Genomic DNA, 21,814 nt, shown 5'->3' on the forward strand with positions numbered 1-21,814 from the left:
ATAAATTGGGTCCCTCAAGCTGATCTCAAGGCTCGGGGTCTCGGCACGGACGCGCGTCATCAAGGGCTCAATTTCGCCGGCAGGTTCGTCTCCGTGTTTGGCCATTTCCTATGTTTACGGAGCGGACGACGTGACGAGACCCTCCGTGTGGTGTATATTTTACTATCATTTTCTAGCCAGTAAACAACGAGTGGTGTTGCGCAATGCCAGGTCCAAGGCCGTGTTCTCGCGCGCCACCCCCTGGGGTGGAATCGTTCATTTCTCTTTAAATTAACGGCCGAGTTGTTGAATTAATGCAAAACTGGTGTAATGGAAGCAAGTTTTCCAGTTCAGAGGAAGTTGCGAAGAGTGCTCGTCTTTTTGTTTGCGAGGGAGGAATGACAAAGTAAGGGCGTGGTGCATATCAGGGGTGTGCCTCGAGAGCACCTGTCATTCACTCCGCCCTTGATTGGCCCCTAACGCGCGTTTTCAAGAGCAAAAGAAGAGACACGGTTCTGCAACGCAATTACCACCGACACCAATCTTGACGCGGAATAATATGGGAGTATATAAGTGACCTTGAGAAGGAGACGCACCCACGCATAAGCACACAAATTCAATAGAAATAATTATAAATTCCAATATTTTCATTTCAGTTTATCCTACAAGAGAAAAAAAAACTTGTTTAGAAATACGACATTGAAAGAGGTAAAATATCTAGACTATGTTTTGTCAAGGAAAATTTGACATTTGCTGGCCATGAAAAGGGCCAGAATTAATTAAGAAGAAAATATTTATTAAATGTTGTTGAATTCTATATGATGGAAAAAGCATTTTTCATTAAAAACAAAACTTTCATTTTTGAAAACAGTTATCATTTTTAAATTGAGTATCTAGTTAAAGAGGCTAGAAAAAAGTAATATTTTAGCACAAAAATTTACAGTTTATTTTTATTCTTCTTATTTGAATTTGCAAATAAACTTTTTTTAATTTGTGAAAAAAACAAACATAATTTTTCACTTAATTTTTCCGGCTACTTGTTATAAGAAGATATGTACTCAGTTTTGTTTAGAAAATAAATAGTTTTGATCAAAATGGATGTATTATAAATATATAAATTTATATTAATTATAATATATAATCAGATAAAAATATAATTATAAGGAATGTTTGGCGCTTCAAAAAATAAAAGAAATAAAATCAAAATCGGGCGGAAATACTTAAAAATTAAATATAGAGAGTTGATAAAAATCCTCATTAAAATATACATAATTATTTTAATTTGATTGACATTTAAAAAACTTCGAAAGGCATTTATACTTTTATTTCAAGCACTCTTATAATTCTTGTCCTCTCTTTCTGATTTCCATGAACGTAGTTTCTAAAATTTCTAAGCCTTACCTTTCTTGTCGGTGGAAGGCAGGGTGCCCATCAGGTAGTGTAGTTACTATTGTGGCTGACATGTCAGGGTCCAGAGGTGCTTGATCCTCGTTGGGCTCTGGCGAAGTCACGTTCAGCGGCTTCTCGGCTTGGAAAAAAGTCACCCGGACCTTAGCGGCGCTGAAACACAATTTCGCAAAATTAAAATCAATTTCTTATCGCACGGAGAACAAAAATGCAAACAGGGTTTGGTCAGGATTATTTTCAGCCGAGACCATTCCATGGACGAGATACAAATGCGAGCGGTGGGCGCACCGTGTGTTATTGTGAGTCACGTCCTGCCTGCACTGGAATGCATGGCATATCAACCAACGAAATGCGCTCCCAGGAAAATGGGAAATTGAACGTGTCGTAACGGTGTTTCGAAACTGATTTCAGCCAAGATACCATAACAAAGAGATCGCAGGAGAAAAATTTCAACGAGAAATTCCTGATGTAAAAAATCTGACAAGAATAATGATTGAAATTAGAAATTTCCCTCTAGCTTCAAAATTCAATTTCATTCCATGATGAATCAGAAAAAGAGAAAAACAATTACCGTTTCAAAATAATTTACAAGCTAATTTTTCACTATTTCCAAAAATTTCTTCTATAATTTTTAAAGCATAAAAAAAAATATTCCCAATTATTCCGAAAATATGAAAAGTTCTGTTATTAAACGAAATTTTAATATTACTTTAATAATTCAAGAAAGATTCAAAAGCTGGCGTGGTAAGGTAAATTACAGCCCAAAGCTGTCACATTTCCAAATAAGCGTTTGCCCCACAAACCCAGTTTTTAACTCCCCTTTAAAAATAATAATGTCAGGTTAGTTGAAAGTTCAAGTTCAAAATTGTGTTAGAAAGGTCAGCGCGACATACTCGAAGCTGGGCGTGGGCGGCGTCGCGGATCGGGATGCCATTGCACTGACAATGAGAACAACGCTAGGACTGCTCAGGTGTGAAGAGACGACGTGGTGAATCCGTCGAGGAATGCACACCGACTAATTGTGCTTCGAGCTAGGCTGGCTCGGCCGGCCGCCGATGACCCTACCTCCCAAACGACCTTTCCACCTCGCTAACTTTCACCCAGATGTGTGTGTATGTGCCCGATCGTGATCGAAATTTTACAAATAAAGAGAGACATTGAACAAGCACCCACGTATTATTAAAGCGTGAAGATATATGCGTAGAAATTTTACCCCTATTAGGAAAATTAGCTTTGGTTATACAATTCTGATGTTTTTAACCCGATAATTAAACCTTGTCACAAATTCAAACTGCAATGTTGGGAATGATTTTTATTATAGGTCGCTCCAGTAAAGAAATTCATTGTTGCAACAATGATTTATTGTTGAATTTGTTTCAACCAATTCATTCTATTGTATTAATTATTAATTTAAAATTTTTTAACCCATGAGAAGGATATAAACACAAAAAATTACAGTAAATTGCATAAATTTTATAATTTTCAATAAATTAGTAGCGAAAATTCATTTAAAAAATGTACTGTACTTATTTTTTTTTATCAAATGAATAAATTAACATGTTTTTTCAAAATTGAATTATAACTTAACAAATGCACACAATTTGAGAGAAATTTTATTTAAAAAAAAACCCTACTTCCTGATCAATTAATTAACCACCGTACCAACACATTAAATAATTACAGTTAAGACAGCAATAAATTTGGACTGTGTCTAAATTGGACGTCACCGCGGTAGACCGTCCAATTAAAAAGGCGATGCACGATTGCGAGTGCATTCATTCATTTCCTGTTCAGCTCGATCAATCCCTTCAGCATCGACTTCCTTGGTCCGAATGCTCATTTTAATGTCAATTCAAATTTAAAGGCTTCGTTGAATGCAAATCCCAGCAGGCGGCGTGTCATTCAAATCCGAGTGAAAAAGCTTCGAGTTCATTGACACTGACAGGTGTGCAGTACACGCGACGAAGAAGAAAAGCTCTTCTTTTTTTGTTATTCCACTCCAGCACCGAAGCAAAAATTAAAAAATGAGCTTCGTGCTGGAAAAAAATGGAGCCGACGGAGTTATTAAGCCGTAAATCATGCGTCGGATTTTTGTAATATTGGCAAATCTGCATGCTCCGTGACTCGAGGAAAGAAAACACGTTTTCAGAATTAATTAGCTTCTTTCGGCCGCTTTTGCCAGACTTTTTGGCTGTCGCTCGCATGCGTAATTGCTTTCACTTGACCGGCAGCGGCAATTAAACGCAAAGGACACGGGAGCCTTGACTAGCCCGGTTTGAGAAGGGACTTTTGACTCTCAAGTAGGGAGATAAATAACGAGGTGGCTCACGAGAAACGCACACTTGAAAAAGATTAAATAACAAACTTGAGAAACAAAGCTCGGTGGAAACAAATGTTTATGTTTAGAATACAAACAAAATAATATGAAAATTTATAAATATAAATTCAAATAACATCTTAACCAAATTTAAGAAAGAGGCAATAATAGAGATTTTCATCTATCTAACGAAATAAATCAGTTTTTAGTTCAAGAAAAAAATCCTTAATGATTAACAAATCAATATAAATCAAGAAGTATTCCAGTTAAATCAATTGATTTTCAAACTGATTTTAGTAATAAGTGAGACCCATAAAAAGTCCAACTTTGTTTTAAGTAATGTGTTGAAATAACAAAATTTGTGCAATTTCAAAAGTCAAATAATGCCAACTGGGTCAAAAATTACAAAACAAGCTCTACTGAAATATTTCAAAAGTTCACCTCGCCGCTCGATTGAGCAACAAAAACAGACCCCTCGCATCACTTCCAACTAAAAGTCTAAAACCCACTTGAAAGCCCAGATGCGTCCGAGTTCTGGTTGGTTCCATAGCAAAAAATCGTGGCTGGTGCCAGCCGAGTGCTGCCCAGCACAACAAAGGCAAAATGAAAACATTTAGATCAAATATCACATCTAGAGATTTACCGCGAGCAGGGAGATGTGCAGGACCGAGTCCAGGCGGCGAATTGTGCGATCAAACAACCGAAATAACCATCGGCCTACGACTCTCTCGGCTGTCGCAAGTCAAGTGGCCGCGTGTGTGTTTTTATTTATTGTGAATGCGTTACGTCAGCGCGGCAGAGCGGAGATGCACGGCGGGAGAGGGAGGCGAAATTAGCGGATTGCAAAGTTGGCTGCCGCGAGAGAGAGCGAACGAACACACTGATGTCATCGACGGCTTCGGCCGTTTTGCACAGCGTCCGCCAAGCGGAAAGGACGAATCGATGATAAACAAGAAATTGCAATTTGTACATAAAAATTTAGCCAAGGTTAAAAGAGGCATTTATTCGTTATGAATATTGATCTTTTATAAAGAATCATCGCGATTTAGGGAGCAAAATTTGCAAAAATATTTCAAAACAACTGATAATAATTGAAATATATGATTAAATTTAAAACAATATCAACTAAAAAAAGTCATACTACTGAATTATTTAAATGTTATTTCAAATAAGTAATGGAAAATATGGAGAATTTTGGTTTCAGGAATTATCTATCTGGGTGTAAGTTAAAATGACAATAAGTTGCCAGTTTTCACTTTTTTTTATCTAAATTATGCAAATTATTTACATGCGTGCACTGCAGGTTGCATTTTTTCCCCAATCAGTTACTATTGAGGTCAGTTGTATTTGCAAGTCAGGAATCGTAGAGAATGTATCTCTAAAAATAGCTTGAATAAATATTTAGAAAATATGAAAGCTTTCTAAATTTAGTAATTTCTCTAAAAAATCTAAAATTTTAAATTGGCACAGTTATTATTGCTCTTTATTCTTTATTTTTTAAATTTTCAGCGACCTTTCAGAATTTATTAAAATTTGAAAATATAATGTATTTTCACTTTTCCCAAACAGAACATCGCATAAATATCTGAAAATTTCAGACGTAAAACTCCAAGTGGGTTAAATTGTTGTCGTTGAAAGGCCACGTGAACGACAGTAATTTCGCAGCAATTTCCTGGCAATGACAAAAAATGACCTCAAACACAGCTTTGTTCGGTTTGGACGGGAGGAGATTCGCCACTTTTTCGTTCCCACCGCACAAAGCGAGTGTGTGACACGAACAAGGGCCGTACAAGGAAAGTGAGCAAATATTCTCACGGCACAATATGCAACAAACCTCTTCGTCGTCCGCTCGCTCGTCCGTCCCGAGTGCTTCTGCCTGCGCCGCCGCTGGACGCTTCCGATTTTATTTATACGTGCATGCTCTCCGCTCAAGAGGAATTTATAAAAATAATATATTACGATCGTGCTGCGTCTCAAAAGCGGCTGCAGGAATAACAAACACACACACACACACACAGATATGAGCGTCCATCCGTCTGGCTCGAAATGGCTTGAGCGAAGGCGTGCGATCTGTCAGGGACGTAATTATTTGTCCGGCAAACAAACATTGCTGGAAATAAGTATTGACACTCGAGCTATAGGCCGCTGTGCTTGGACGAGAAAATTGCTGGATGAGAGATAGATTTTTTTAAATAACAAATTTTATTAGACTTTTCTCTCTGGCGCAAATGAAAAAAGTCAACAAAAATTAATTGTACAAAATTTTAATTAGTGCAGTATTTTCTTTTTGAACTAAAATTTTAAAACTCGTAGAAAAAAATGCAAACTAGTTTCGGCAAAATTTAATTTATAATTGTTTTAATTAAATGTTATTTTATTATTTAAATTATTTGAAATTTAATTTAAAAGCTAAATTCTTGTTGACCATTTTATTTAAATCGTTAATATATTTATAAAATCGATTATCCACATTTAAGTAAGTTTTTACTTTAATAACTTTTTCATTTCAAATAAAGTGGAGCAGAAGTTTGTGTTACATATCGATTTTAGATTTTTTTTTTGCGATTTTCGCCAGGAATTTAATTTTTTCATTTAAATTTTAAGGTCATGTTGTAATGTTGTTTGCAATTTTTGCCAGCCAAAGAAAGAGTTGCGTCTTAATCAGAACTACAAACGAGCCCTTTTTTTTAATTATTCAAACGCGAGGCGTGACCAGATTGAGACGCCGTGATAAACCACAAATAAACACCGAGGGGGACAATGAGAGCGAGTCTCTGTGTGTTTGTTTTAACGAGCGGCGAGTACGTAAGTACCCTCGAATTAGACCAAGTGCAGCGAGTCGGAGGGCGAATTTCACTCGCTAATTTCTAAATTAGATTTCCAGCAGACTAGACGGAAAGAATACGTAAAAGTGAGGGAGCTGCACTTTCAATCAAAATAATCGCATGCAACTGACTCGGTTTCCAACTGGCACAGAGAAAATTATACGAGACTCGGCTATTTTACAAAATATTCTTTTTAATTTGAGACATAATTCTCTATAAGCGTAAATACACAAGGTTCTATAACAATCATGAAGTCGTTAATTTATTCCCAAATAATTGGAGCAATTGTAACCAAAAATTATTTCAAAATTTAATATTCCATTTTTTTCTGATGAATTATTTAACCTTAAACAATGTGATAGGAAAATGCCAATCAGTCTGAGCTGCTGTCGGACGACGAGCCATAGGCCACAAGTCCACCTAGTCCAGAACCGGACGGTCCGTCCGTCACTCCACTAGGACCACCCTCGTCCTCTTCCTTTGGTTCCTCTTTGACTTTTTTATCACCCGACCTTCGGATTCCCAAGGAAATTGGTTTCAGTCCCGAAGCTTTTTCCTCCAATTTTTTGAAAACCTTCCCATCCTTGACGGTCGACTCGAGAATTGGTTTTTCCTCAATCTTCTTGACCGTCCGGAGGAGCCGTTCGGCGCCCGACTCTTTCGGCGTCAGTTTCATCAACTTGGCCATGCGCCGGTCCTCCTCAGTCTCGGCCAGCAACTCCATCTGCAGACTGCTGCGCACCAACAGGGCCGCGTCCTCTTCCGACTTGCGCTTCAGGTCCTTCCGTTTGGCCCTGAAGTCGGCCCTCAGGGCGCAGTTGGCGCCGTAGTCGTCCTTCCAAACGTCCTCGGCCCTGTTCATGAGCTGCTTGAGTCTCGGGGCGGCGGCCTGGGCGGCCGACTGGTCCTGCGTTTCGTGTTCGAGTTTGAACATGGCGTCGTCCGCCATCCTCCTCGAGGTCTCCTTCTTCTCAGGGACGACCTGCTCGTTCTGCAAAGGGTCCCACCGGTTCTCCTGGCGCCGGGCCCCGCTCACGATGAGGTAGTCCAGGTTGCCAGGGTCCGTTTTCATCTCAATGTAGTTGTCGCAGAGGTGGCACTTCATCTTGAACTGGTACACGGGGGTGCTGTAGTACATGCCGACCTTGGTCTTTTCAGCGTTGTACCGGACGCCCATGCCGATGTGGTTGTTGCAGCCCTCGCACCAGATGTTGTACGGCATCTCGAAGCGGATGATGATGATGCCCAGGTGGATCTTGCGGGCCCGCTCGCGGAGGGCGTGCGTGCCCAGGAATTTGTTCAACCCGCCCTTGTTGGGGTTGTAGTCGGGCGGGTAGTACTTGTTTTGTCCCTTGCGTTCGCCCATCTCGGTCCTGCGGAGGAACAGCGGATATCAGTCCGACTGGAGGTGGATACACGGTGGTCCTAAGCTGGCTGCAGACTGATTGGCACCGAGAGTGAGAGAGAATTCTTTGGCTTTCGTTCGATCTTTCAACCAGATTAGGAGTTAGAATTGCGTGGGGTGTACGAAATGGAGCCGCCGGGGCGGTTTTACCTTTGCTCGAAGGCCTCAAGACCGGAGTTTGCTCTGGAAAGGTGTGCTTTGGCGAGGTACGAGTGCCGAGCGGCTGGTGTGTTTGCTTGCGACTGATGGGCGGCGGGGCGGGGATCGCGGCCGATGCGGCTCATGCAGCCGAGCAACGCCGGCTCGCCGCGAACTCGCACGACGCGACGCGGCGCAGTCCATTTTACAGGGGGGAGTCGCCTCTGCCGGCGCGATAAAAAAAAAATACACACGCAGCACCAACATACGTTTACACAGCGGAGCTTTGGTACAAAATAAATGTACATAAAGCCTGCATTTAACTCTTTTCAAAATTGTTTGTATTGATTTGCTTATTTCGAAATACATCGTTATTTTCATTAAATGTTCAAAAGTGTGGAAATTAAATTTAAATTCTTTAAATAACTCTTTAATTTTTAACAATTATTTGCACAAATTACAATATTTTTTCTCACAATTTTCATCCTTTTGTTTAAGATATTTACTTTTTAGAATCTTCGATTAAAATTTTTTTAATTTTATTGAATAAAAGAATTTAAAATAGAAGACTAAAGAAAGGATTTGCAATGCATCAATAATAATTCCTTTTAATTTTGATAATATTATTATTTTGCAATTATTTCGTAGCATGGAGTGAAGGAATTGAATATTATTAAAAATTATTTTTACTACCATTCTTCAGCTGAACACATAAAAAATGTTAATGCAATTTTAAAATAATTCAATCAAAACTCAATTTTTTAGTTTTTTTTTTATACATTATGATTCAATCTTTTTCGTATTACATGTCAGAAAGATCCAGAGCCAGAGGCCCTGCAATCTCTTCACATTTGATTTTATTTTCTAATGCAGAAAATTTTATTTTTGAGACAAAAAATTAATTTTTAATTTTCTAGGGTCGTCCACTTTAGGCAGGAAATTTGTGGTGGCAAGATTTTTTTGTTTGACCCATCACGCATTGTAAGGTCATACTTATGCGCATTTCAACATTTAATTCCTTTTTTGTTTCTCTGGTTTTATTACATTTGACCCATTCGCACATCCAAACACCGGCGGCCTCTTTCATGCGCTCCGTTTTTATCTCAACGACCTTTGTTTGACCTGTCGACAGTGCGCGCGCCACGTAGGTGTTGACCTTTTCCAGCTTAATTGGCGATGCTGACCTCACTCTCTATGCAAGCAGCTCAGCGAGAGGATGATACTTGTCGTAATGAGAATTTACTGCCGGCCGGTGCAATAAAAATTAAATTGAAGCGTTGCACCAGCCGTCGGAATGACAATAAAATTCTAGCTCGTTAATAATTTGTCGCCGAGTTGGACAAATATATGTGTTCGTCGATCGGATGGAATTTTTTATATATGTCGTGTTGAAAACGCACACCGGCATTTGTATTGTATCGAAAAAGCTATACAAGGGTTCATGCACCTCCAGACCCGCACAAAAGTGGGTCACACTTTTAATTGTGTGTTCGCCTGTGTGCAGCCAGCAGTGCGGCTCCTCCCTTCTTTTTATCCATTCCGTGCCATTTCCATGTCACTCTCTCTGATAAATGAATGAAGCGGCAGGGTCAACAAAAGGGAATTACGGCGCAATTACAGCCCAGGGATTCAAACAGATTTGCACGCTCGGTGCGCGCAAATCTACATAGTGAAAGTAATAATTTATGCATGAGAGGCCAATTTGTCAAAATGTCACACACGCTCCCCGAGACTTTGCGCCTATTATTCAGAACATATTCTGTTTTTGCACTCTATAAAAAATATTTCACGCTGTGTCAAGGATCTGCTGATTGTTTGAAAATTGGGAGAAATTTATGGAAATATATAAATGATGAATCTCTAATTAAATAAAATTTTCATTACTTGATCAAAACGCTAGTATTTATAACATTAAAGTAAATTATCAAGATTTTCTTCCGGCCAATATTTTATTTTTTGAAAAATGCGTGAGGAAAGTGCCAAATTATTTTATACATAAATAATGTGTAACTTTGATTTGAAAATAATTAAAATCTAAAATTTTACCCCAAAAAACATTTTGACAGGTTCTTTTAAACAAAAATTTTTATTAGTAAATTTACTTTAATTTTTTTTACCATTTTATATGATTTTTATATTTTATTTTCACATTTGCAAATATAATCATTTTTTTTCCTTTAAAAAGTTGTTTCGTTAAAAAGAAAATACATACTTTATTCAGTTTTGTCACAGACAAATTACAAGAAAAAAATATTAATAATAAAAAGAAAGCTACAAAAATTCACTCACTTGTGGTAGAATTTTACAACAATTTTCCAAACTTTTAATTCAAACTTTTATCAGATAAGTTAAGACTGGAAGTGATATCTTTGCATCTGTGACCTTCCTATTCACATCTTCTTATTCTTTCGCTGGCTCTGCCATTTTTTTTTAATCACACAGCAGTGCGTGCCTTGGTCTCTTATCACACTGTGGTGCCGACTTTCTGCTCTCGCTCGTTCCACGCCCAGTTGCTAATCTCACTAAGTGACCATCAGCGTGCAGCCCGAATCTGACACAACAGCACCACGCGGCAGATAGCATCGGGACAATCCGCTAGATTGCCAAACGGGCCCATAAATCCGTCAGCGAAATAACAAGTGGCCGTCATACTTGTAAAGGCGCCTGCACGGACACTACTTATGCAACCCGACGGACGCTGCCGCTCGGTGTAGCTGCATAACTCTCAGGCAGGACGGGAATTCACTGCGGAATGCAAATCGTCGAGATTGCTGCGGTCGCAATTCGTACCGGAATGGGACGAGATTTTTTACATTTAATGTCCCTGGAACGTTTTTTTCCACCTCCAGTTATTTCTCACAGAGGTATAGTTAACATCAATAATTTGTAAGCCTCACGCAACCCTGCATTTAATGCATTCATCGCGTTTAGTAAACTGCCTTACATTGTGTGCAGTACTATAGAAAGCACTGCACGCCAAGTCTGCGTTTATTAGGTGGAAGAACAATGGCGCCGCTCAAATTAAGGCTCACGTGAGCCAAAGTCGAGCGTCTTATCAGTGGCCCACTTCTCAGTCGCGGCGGCGCGCCAGCAGTGAAAGTGAAACTTGTGCGCTGATAAACCAACAAAAGGGACTGGCACATAATAGATTGTTTGCTTTTGCTGTCAATGTACTTCCTATGAAATGTCTATTTCTGTACCTGAGTCAGATACACCAATGGAAAGTCATTCAATTCAATTAATACAAAATCTTGCATCCAAATCAATTGCAAATAAAATAAAATCAACAACTGCAATATTCTAACTCATATTATTGGAGTTTTTTCATTAAATTTAGAAAAGAAGGTCAATATTGTAGATTTTAAAATCGTTCAATCAAGTCATTTTGAACCTGAATAAATTCAGAGTGAGCCGATTTGGCATTTAATTTAAAAAAATTTATTCCAATTTTTCCCATTTTTTTAAAACTGCTATCAACTTTTAAAACGGAAATTGATTAGTTGAAAAATCTTTCAAAATTAATTTTGCCCGTGAGATATTATAAAAAAGTAAACTTGAAATCAAGTTTGATATTTGAAAGAGTTTTAAAACCGGTAAGAAAATTTCAAAAAAGAAAAAAAATTATTATTAAAATTTATGCTTTTTTTAAAATTTAGTCCAGATGAAACAGAAAATTGAAAGAAATGTTGTTTTTGTACTCACTTATCTGCCTCATCCGAGTCGTATGGCAACAAAGCGGCCGATTCCTCGGGCTCCTCCTGAAGAGGACTCTCGTACACCAGGGTCTCCACCATGGATCCTTTGGAGCTGCCAAAGGAAACTCTGCAACACACAGGGCGAAAAGCACGTCATTTATTTTTCAGTCACGCATGCACACATTGGGGCCGTAAAATCAAATCGGGCGAGTCAAGGAGAGGAAGCATGAATAAATAAATACGCGCCATAAAGTGCATCTCGCTCTGCAAATGGCGCGCGCTCGTAAATATTTTGAAGAGGACCCTCCGCGTGTGTCAACGCGTGCACGTAATAAATGGGTCACGGTGGCTGTCATGGTACCCCGTACTGCCTATCAGTCTGTCCGAGAACAAAATGCATCTCTTGCGCGCGCCAACAGCCTATCAAACTAACAAGACAGGTTTAAAACTGTCGCGTCAGATTAATGGTTTAATCAGGGGATAACGTGCGTAAATGGCTGCCGCGTGTTGGTGCGCCAAAGGAGGCTTTGAAGAAATCGGTCTTTTATGAATTCGGCCGCCCATAAAAGGGCCCGCAGACTTCAAAAGAGCTGAAGAGACACAGCTGTGATACTGTGAAACGTGGTTAATGAGGAGCAGAACGCGTTTGAATGCCACTTTTATGAGAACCATTATTAAATTTATGGTCTCTGATAAAAAGGTTTTTGAGCTTTTTAAAATGCATTTTTATGTAAAATTGGCCACTAAAGAACAGTAAAATTTATTAGTCCAAAACAGATCGTTAACATTTGTATAGAGCTTTTTACAAGACAGCAAAATTTGGAATTTAGGCATTCAAATTTATGCAAAAATCAAGTAGAAAATGGTGTTTTTCTTGTAAAATTTAAATTCATATCTATATAAAATTCAATAATATAGAATGAATTACTAGAGTAAAAAAAATTAATCTAACAATGAAACAACTAAGATCAATGATAGTTTATGAATTAAAATAACACCAAAATTGAATGAAATATTTTTATAATATTATAGAGGCACTTGAAAAGCTTTCACAGTTAAAAAGTGTTTTTTTTTTTTAAATTAATTTAAACCACGATTTAAAAATATAATTAGAAAATACGTTCTTTTCAATCATCAAAGCATATATCTGGCTCCATCAATTTAATTTAAACATCATATTATGTTACATATAAATTTAATTTAAAGATGATAGGACTGTCATTAGAAGCTGATAAAAAAACCCCCCAGCCGGAAATGAAGAGTCTGCAATGTTTACAAAATTATTTCCAGCACGACGAAGGATGCTCACGTGATGAATGGTGCTTTTATCAGGCTATTACCGACTGCAGGAATAATGCAAAGTGTAACTCGCTGACACAGATATTTTATATAGACCATTAAGGAGCAACAATCAGCAACTTGGAGAGCATTCAAAAAGTTCGCAAAAAAAGTACAAAGGATGTAAAAAAATCTTCTTCTAATGTGCCTTTTTCATCCCTTTGTCTTTTCATTTTTGCACGTGAATAAAAAAATTCAAGATAGAGAATCAGCAGTTTTTTTGGTTCGTATCAAATGTGCTTCTACAAGTTCGTGCGCGGGGTCTCTTCATATCTCCCACACATATAAATGTAATGAGACGAGCTAGGCGCACTTCTACGAGATGACATTATTGACATTTGCCTGACCTAGTTGGGTCGCCCGCCTAACGACACGAGATGGTCATTTGGCCTGGCTGACGCCCGCATGAAACAAAGTGCTGCGTTTCCACCGTGCACCGCCCGCCATACGTGTTTCTAGGGCCGTATATAAAGATTTTCACACCTCGCCAATCAAGTCTGCGACAATGGCCGAGCAGGGATTAATTGAGTGCTTTTATATTGCGCTCCTCCGTGTGACGTCAGCAGGCCCGAGGTCAAGGATGTATGGGCGCCTCAATAAAAATGTGCTTGGACGAGCACACCACTGCACCATTAGCATAAAAAAGAAGTAATGCACCCACGCTCGCTCGACTTTGTTGTTTGGCTCGAGAAAATAACGAGCCAAAACTTGAGGCACTTTTGAAACTGGCTTGCATCACATTATTGCCGGGTGTTGAAAAGTAAAAATAACAAAGCATGAATCACACGCCTATCCCATAAAAAATTAAATTCCATTCCTATTTGATTTATTCAAATTTATTCAACAAAGAAATTAAACTCATTTTATTATAAGGATACAAAACTAGGGTGTTTTGTTTAATGTTACTAAAAAACTAGCAGCAGTTGTTAATTTCAAATTAACAAAATATTTTATAGCATTTAAAAAATAAGTAGATTTAATTTTGAGAAATTGCAGCTTTCATTTAATGAAACATTGATAAATTTTTTTTATTTCTGTTTAAATTCTGAATATAAAACCTGTCTTGAAAATTAACGTTTTTGCGTTGGCGGGCATTAATCGTTAGAATATCATTGCAATTTTCAGCACATGAACTTGCCCTTGCGGCTGGTAAGAGTCGGCAGTTTGTTACTTAAGCTTGTACATGTTATCCACGATAACATGCCTTTCCTTAATTGCAGGTGTATTGCACGCAACACTGACTTCACTCAATCGGCCTGTCTGGTCCATAATCCGTCGGCTGCATGACTGGCCATTATTTCCATTATACAATTACCGTCCGTCTACTCCAAGGACTGCCGATCGTTTAGAAAATACTAAATAAATGAATTGGTAGAGTCTGCAATTCAAAATCACTGGAAAGTTTGATGTCACTCGAAAAAAGAAATTTTTTAAGTGGGTACATTATTATTTTATGCAAATAACAAAACACTTCAAAGTTGGTGCCAAGTTGAATGGTAAAAGCTTCTCTTGTCGTAATGCAAGTCACGTCTAGAGTGACTAGAAGGAGATGCACCGGCTTCAAAAAGACAAAGGAGAGATTTGTCACCTTTCACAGTCTGAGGGTAAGGAGCTTCGCTTTAATTCTGAGATTATTATTTTTTATTTTTGGAGAGCTCGCTGCGCAGTAATTCTGTACACAAGTGTGCGGACGCCAGCGGCAGCCGCTTTTGTAGTGATTCCAAGGGCACCACGGTTTAGCCTGCGAATATCTTATTCATAATTTCATTATGCAAGAGAAGTGCGACCACGCGCTTTTTGCTTCAAGTCGTAAAGCTTTAAAAAAAATATGGTTAAACAAAGCAAAAGTGCCATTCATTGGCTCCAACTAGCTGCTTTGTGCATGTCTCTCATTTGAGACTGCATGATGTTTAATAAAATAAATCAAGAACTTTGGATTTTCATGTTAAAATTTTTATATTGAGAAATAAAACTTCAACTCACTATTATCTCAATTTTTTGCTTATTTGTTTGAAGGTCACACGCGTGATAAGAAAAGTTCCTACATTTTTTTTTTAATTAAGGAGTGTCTGAAGCATATAAAAGATAAAACAACAAGTTTTGCTCAAAAATTACGCTATCGAATAAAATGAAAGCAAAAATTATGGTGCGAAGAAAATGGGGTTGCTTGCACTTTTTAGTTTTGGGTTTTGGCCCATTGACACCCTGTAAAGGAGCAGTTTTGACTCCAGAGGTCTAATTCTGTAGGCTGAATAGAATGTTAAAATTCCTCTCACAGAATTGGAGCCCAGATTAGAGTACAAAAATGAGCAAGAATAATTATAATTTAATTTAACGTAGGTCTCAAATTAAGCTATGGCTTAATAAACTATCTGATTATTTAATTCTTTCCTTTTATTATAGCATTCTCATTGAATTAAAGATCTAATTATTTTTAAATCAGTTGTCCTCAAAGAAAGATTAATAATTTCAATGCACTTCAATTTCAATCAGAGACAAACCAGTTTGGTCCAACAGGAAATTAAACAACAATGACTCGCCCCGCTTTAATTCCCAAAGTCCAACTGAGGATTTCAATCAGACTTGCTCCCTCACTTTTATTTCGAAACAATAAATTAGCAGATTGACAAGCAATCGAGCGGCACAACCACACGGCCCATCATTTGCACACAGATTGGCCGCCGCTTAATAAGCACCCATTGTATGCTGCAGAAGAACAAAGCCGTAACGACACAATTGGCCGAAAACGCCCCACTTGCTAAGTCGCCCTCGCGCATCTAATCGCCTTTTTAATGGCTCCTGCTGGCAGTTGGCTAAACCAACTTACAACAAGAGCTCGGGGCTCACATAGAGTAGGTCAGGGTGACTCGATCGATCCGTCCGGGGTTCGCGTCCCGGCCGAAGCAGCACAGAAAAGTACGTTTTACAGTGCACGCGTCCTCCACTGATGCGAGAGGACGGTGTTGGTAACTGGCCTCTTGAGAAAAGTTCATCCACCACTTTTTTCCACTTGTGCATGAGATATGATACACACGCATCAGGCGAAGCTTTTTTGCAGCTTGATGAGCTCTGCTCTAATAAACTTGTAATCATCCTAACTCTAAGAAAAAAAATTCTCGATATTTTTTCAACAAAAATGGTAAATTGCATTGGAAATTGGCGTTAACTTTAATCTTTAATTATTCATGCATAGTAATTTGAAAAATGTTAATCAAAACAAATCCAAATTTAAGATTAAGGGATAAGGAAATTTGAGAGCCATACAAATCAACACTAAGGTTTCATTAAAATTTAATGTTAATTTTTGCGTTTCAAAGATGACTATTATTAATTTGATTGTTGGGGTAGATCGCTTCACTCTTGCAGCCAGCAAAAGTAGGCTGGCCACTCAAGGACGACCTGTGCCCCTGCAAAAATTCTTGGTAGCTAAAAAGCTTTATGTAAAGCCAAGCGTCACCAAGGCTTTGATATTTTCCTTACTCATTAGTTTAAGGCACAAAGAATTTGGGTGGTCGAATAGTTATACCCATCAATCGGCAAAATAGCGGAATGCATCGATGGTTAACTTTTTCTAAATTTTTCCTTATCCTGGTAACTATTTAAATATATATATGTTCACATAAGTAACTGAAGAATAGTTCGGTGATTTTAACGAAATGACCAAAAATTCAAACTTTCGCAATCAAGAATAAAAATCTAAAATAAACGTGAATCTTTCTATCTGAATTGTCAGCTGCCATCTATTGGCCACAGCAAGCAGCTCTCGATGGGGGGAAAGGGGGGTAGCCGAAAATAAATTTGTGTTGCATGTAATCCGCGGGTTAAATTATTCGCACGAAAAGTCACCCGAGCGGCAAATAATTTTTTTGCAGGCTGCTCGTAAACTTTCGCAGCACTCGGTGCCGGGCGACTCGGCGAAATCAATAACTAGCGTGCACGGCAATGAATGTGCTCTCCTATCTTGTGCCGGCGGTGCAAAATTGTTCTCACTATAAAATGAGGTTCGTTGGCTCGGAGGAGCCGTTTTAATTAAAGGCTGAGATGAAGAGCTCCGCCTAATTTATTTACTACTTGCAATTATGCAAACTAAGTTGATATTTTCGTTATTAAACAAGGCCGCCGGACGCAGACACATAACAACTCTTGCATTTATATTTACCGTTAGAACAAAGTTACAACCGCAAATATGTATTTTAATAACTGTCTACGAGCATCTCTCAAGACGAGAACGAGCAATGAAAGAAACCACTCTTCATCGTGTTACCAAAGTTTTTGCGCCGCGAGAGGCCGCCTAACTGGAATTACCTTGACGTAGGTCAATAATTTATATCGATTCGTGAACGGAGCTACTGAAATCCAAATTGGATTCTTCAACAACGACAACAATGAAGATTTATAATCAGTCAAAAGACTGATTTTAATTTTGAGGATTCAAAATTAAAAATATGAATATTTTAAAAAAGTCTACAAATAATTTTTTCATTTAATGTTTATTTAATTGCCAAATATAAATAAAAACTGTTTAAAGAGATATTAAAGTTGATTATACATTTAAATTGCCTTTTAATAATATTATTTTTTTATTTTAATGGTATTTGATAAGATTTAAAATTTTCAAAATTATTTGATATGATTTTTAATTGGGATTCTGCAAATTTAATTATCTCCAATTTGAATAAAAGGAAATACATTTTCCTTGTATGTGCTATGTCAATTAGCAGCTTGACAATATAAGGAAAAGGATATGACAAAACAAAATGAATTCTTCCTTGCAATCAAAATAACAGAAGACACAGTAAAAAAAATGACAAATGACTACTGAAAACAACTCAGCATAAAAACAGACATTATTTTACTTGAAGTGTGATGACAGAGTTCATCATTTTATTTTTAGAGATGATAAAAAGTTTTCATTTGTATAGCCGGTGCGAAGTAATGATTCTTGTCAAGAAGACAGAATTATTTTAAATTGAGTTACAAGAAATAAAAATAAGAGGATTAAATAATATTAATTCTATATAATTCACGACTGTACATAAAGTTGCCCACAAAATCATTTAAATTTTGCTAAAAATAGTAGCAAGAAAATTAAATTTTCAACCTCATTCAATTTAATAACTTCAGACGTTTTTGTTTTCAGAGAGACATTAACTTAAAATAGCTTTGGACGCAACGGTGAATGATTGCCGCAAACAGTAATCTTTTGCTTAAGGCGTCCTCATTACTCTGCGATGTCTTACTCCTCTAGAGAGCACATTTGGCTGCTCAAGCGAATGGATGTACGCGGTGTTTGATTAATTGAAGAGCTTGCAGCAAGACAGCTTCGACTAATTAGAGTGATTGCACTTTAAGCATATCCTGTGTAGGTCGGACGCGAATCATACAATCGCGCAAAATTAGAGCGCGATGTGAATGAGGGGCGGCTGCTTCGTGTCCGTCCGTCCGTACGCCCTTGCAGCCGTCAGAGCCGCGCTTCGGCAAATAGGCCGTAAAGTGCCAGAGATGAGACAGGGATAGCCGCCGAGAGCATTAAGTAATGCGCACGAATTTGCGAAACACGCGCCGTATGACTCTCGCGAGTACGTAATGTATTAATGTTGCGGAACTCGCGCAAGAAATGTCGCTGCCAAGAAATTTGATTCTGAGTAATGTGGAAAATGTGAGCAGCGTTCCATGAGCTTTTCAACAGATTTTTAGTTTCTTTAAGTTATTATTTTCTTCCTTTAAAAATAAATATGTTCTGAATTTAAAGTAAAATTAACTTTGTGGACAATATCAATTTTTTTATAATTAATTTTAAAATTGTTTAGGAAGTGAATAGCCAAAATAAAATTATTATTTAATTAAACTCAAGTGGAACAAAAATTAAGAATAAAGAACAATTTATATTGTATAATTCGTATAATTATTAAAATATCCCCAAAGATAAAAAGAATGAAAAAGTATTAAGAAAAAAATTTAAAATGTAAGGTAAAAGATTTTTATAGAGACAAAAATTGATTTGGTGACCTAGAATACATAATTATTTGTGATATTTTCATAATTAGTGTTACTATTTTAAGCTTTAAATATTCAAGATTCAATTTTTAATTTTTTTTATATGAATTTTGGTGGGAAAATTATCCGATCAGGTTTTTCTTCCTGTGGTATGGCTCAAAACATAATCATTTAGGGAAATATCTGTATATATTTGTGTCGCTTGCACGTGGTCTTATCATGCACGTTCCTTTCGCGCTCTAGCCCTCCGAGTTGAGAAAGTTGAGAGCGCAGCGCGCACTTCTGTAAACAAAAACAAGAGTTGCGCGCCGAAAAATGTGGCCCGGGAAGCCTCTATGCCGACTTTGCGAGCGGCCAGCGGCCGACGGCGGCCATCAGGCGGCTGAATTGGACAAGGAGAAGTTTTCCGAGTGGTGTTTGGTCTATTTGGGCCACACGCTGGCCGACGAGTTGAAAGACAACGATCTCATCTGCTGCTTTTGTGTTTGGGACGCCAGGTAAAATCAATTCCAATTCACTAATATACAAAGATTACTTATTTTGCACAATTTGTGTACTTGTTGGGTTATTATACTTATTATTGCTATGCTTTACAGCGTCATATTATGAATAAACCATTTTTTTAGTATCATTATTCATTATTTATATTTCCTTTTAATTAAAGATTTCTACACGAAAACTCGGAGCATGAGAGACGAGATTTATGTTGGTGGCCCAAAGAATCAATGAGCAAGGCGCTGTTTGAAACTTATGAAGGTGAGCTCGCAATCCGTTGAATATTTAAGTAAATAAAATTGTTTCACATGGAAATAGTGAAGCAGTGCTGGGTGCCTTTGAAAAAACTTGCGGAACCTAAAGCAGTTGAAGAAACATGTGAAGGGACGGCTGTAAAAGGACAAAAGGTGAACAATGGAAAACTATATAAATGCATTTATTGCAAGAAAAGCTTTTCTATTAAGCGGTGTTTAACAATTCACATTGAGAGCAAACATAGAAATATTGCAATAAGATGCAATTTTTTTGAGAAATGCGCTAATTACTTTCTTAGCACAAAAGATAGAGATGAACACATTAAGAAATTGCATTATCAATTAAAAGAGAGGCCCGGCTGCATTTTTTGTTCTGTTTATTTTACATCAAGAAACGCATTGAACGGACACATGAAAAATTTTCACGCCGGTGTATTTACAAAATGCAAAAACGTGCGCTGTGGTAAATACTTTAAGTCATTAACCGATTTGGACTTGCATTTTAATATGGTGCACAAAGCGCTTGAAGATAAGAAAACATTTCAATGTGAAAATTGTAGCTACAAAGGTGTGTCTAAAAGACTTATATCACTACACATCCAACATGTACATTTTAAGATAGAAAATCGGATTAAGTGTAAAATGTGCGCAAAATCATTTAAAAATGATATAAACTTCAAAATACATGTAAAGACTATACATAAATTCAAGTACTGTACAGCTTGTGGTGTGAAGTTCAGTCTGACTGCTTTTTCAGCACATATATCACAATTTCAATATTGCAAAAGATGTGGGGACTCATTCCAATGCTACAATTTGCTAAAAAAACATAAAATCGCGTGCTCCTGTGTATGTGAATTGTGCTCGAAATCATTCCCGACGAGGGCCAGAATGAAATACCACATAAACAGGCACTTGAGTAAAATTGCAGTAATACCGGAGCAAAATGCTAAATTCAAGTGCAAATTTTGCGGTAAATATTTGACTGAACGGAGCTTGAAATATCATGATATGATGCATTCAGATTCAAGGTGCACATTCGAATGCGGCCATTGCACCATGAAATATTTTAAAAAGTTTAGCTTGGTTTCGCACTTGGCAAATGTGCACAACCTTATTGAGAAAAATCATCCATGTAATTTTTGTGACACGCGATTTTGTAGTAAATCAATATTAAATGCTCACTTGAAAAGTCATTCTAAATCAACAATTCAATGCTCGATTTGCCAAGGGTATATACTATCTCACAGATTTAGTGCTCACATGATCTGTGCCCATGGTATACGAAGAGACTTATGATATGTTTACTTTTTTTGCGTTGTTTTGTTAGAGAGGGTAGAATTTTTTCTTCCTACGCATAAAATTATGTAAGTTCATTAATACTCAAAAGAACTTATCAGTTTGAACGTCTAAAAAGCGCTTCTTTGTAGATAATATTGTAAAAATAAATTAAATATTACGCTCTAAAATATTATAAATAAAATTTATTGGTTTATTTAATCCCCCGCCCCTTCCTCCTCAAATGTGAAATAAACTGTCTGCGAAATTGTGGGTGGAAAGACGCGGGTGGGTGCCGGCAGGATGGTGTGCAAATTTTATAGCTGCGTGCTGGTGAGCTGCAGACGTTCGTCTGGAGAAAACACGCAAGTCTCCGCTAGCTCCATTCAAAATTAGCCCACCACAAACCACCGCGCCGTTTTATCGCGGGGAAAATCCGACCGAATGACGGCAGGGTGGCTGCGCTGGAGGAAAAAGCGGAATGGCCGCAATAAATCAGCGGGCTAGGTGCGAAGACGCATCACTGCCATTGTCTTCTGTTCTGTATAAATCTCCGACTTTCAGCACGGGGCGGTTTTATGACCTGGCCTTTGATATTTCTGTGGGTCGTCTCGCGATAAAAATAATTGCTTGTTTTGGTAATCGCGAGTGAAAAATAATAAAGGAAAAGGCGTCGCCCCATCTGG

At 37.7% G+C, this 21,814-nt stretch overlaps 3 protein-coding genes and 1 non-coding gene across 6 annotated transcripts in view; 1 reads left to right on the forward strand and 3 right to left on the reverse strand.

Moving 5' to 3' along the window:
• LOC132197866 (uncharacterized) overlaps nucleotides 1-21,814 on the reverse strand; it is a 62,534-nt gene that overhangs the window by 7,122 nt on the left and 33,598 nt on the right. For both annotated transcript variants that reach the window (XM_059621455.1, XM_059621454.1), the window contains exons 3-4: nucleotides 11,774-11,893; nucleotides 1,381-1,539 (exon numbers count right to left, since the gene is read on the reverse strand). In XM_059621455.1, the coding sequence (XP_059477438.1) occupies nucleotides 1,381-1,539; nucleotides 11,774-11,893 (279 nt within the window). The remainder of the gene's footprint in view (nucleotides 1-1,380; nucleotides 1,540-11,773; nucleotides 11,894-21,814) is intronic.
• Nucleotides 6,660-8,206, reverse strand: LOC132197865 (coiled-coil domain-containing protein 130 homolog). Of its 2 annotated transcripts, none has more exons than XM_059621453.1 (2): nucleotides 8,084-8,177; nucleotides 6,660-8,016 (listed from the first exon to the last, which is right to left on the reverse strand). In XM_059621453.1, the coding sequence occupies exon 2, from the start codon at nucleotides 7,892-7,894 to the stop codon at nucleotides 6,902-6,904; it is 993 nt and encodes a 330-aa protein (XP_059477436.1). In that variant the 5' UTR covers nucleotides 7,895-8,016; nucleotides 8,084-8,177; the 3' UTR covers nucleotides 6,660-6,901. The 2 variants fall into 2 exon arrangements, with proteins under 2 accessions (XP_059477436.1, XP_059477435.1); XM_059621452.1 differs by having other exon boundaries at nucleotides 6,666-7,901; nucleotides 8,084-8,206.
• LOC132198485 (U12 minor spliceosomal RNA) lies at nucleotides 16,446-16,601 on the reverse strand. Its single transcript, XR_009441982.1, has one exon. It is a non-coding gene; the product is annotated as a U12 minor spliceosomal RNA (small nuclear RNA).
• LOC132197505 (zinc finger protein 699-like) lies at nucleotides 19,397-21,312 on the forward strand. Its single transcript, XM_059620838.1, has 3 exons — nucleotides 19,397-19,598; nucleotides 19,766-19,857; nucleotides 19,915-21,312. Exons 1-3 carry the CDS (start codon nucleotides 19,417-19,419, stop codon nucleotides 21,147-21,149), a joined length of 1,509 nt encoding a protein of 502 aa, XP_059476821.1. The 5' UTR covers nucleotides 19,397-19,416; the 3' UTR covers nucleotides 21,150-21,312.

The sequence above is a fragment of the Neocloeon triangulifer genome, unplaced genomic scaffold, assembly GCF_031216515.1.
Source record: "Neocloeon triangulifer isolate White Clay Creek 2 clone unplaced genomic scaffold, ASM3121651v1 ptg000012l, whole genome shotgun sequence".
In the NCBI taxonomy this organism is placed as follows: domain Eukaryota; kingdom Metazoa; phylum Arthropoda; class Insecta; order Ephemeroptera; family Baetidae; genus Neocloeon; species Neocloeon triangulifer.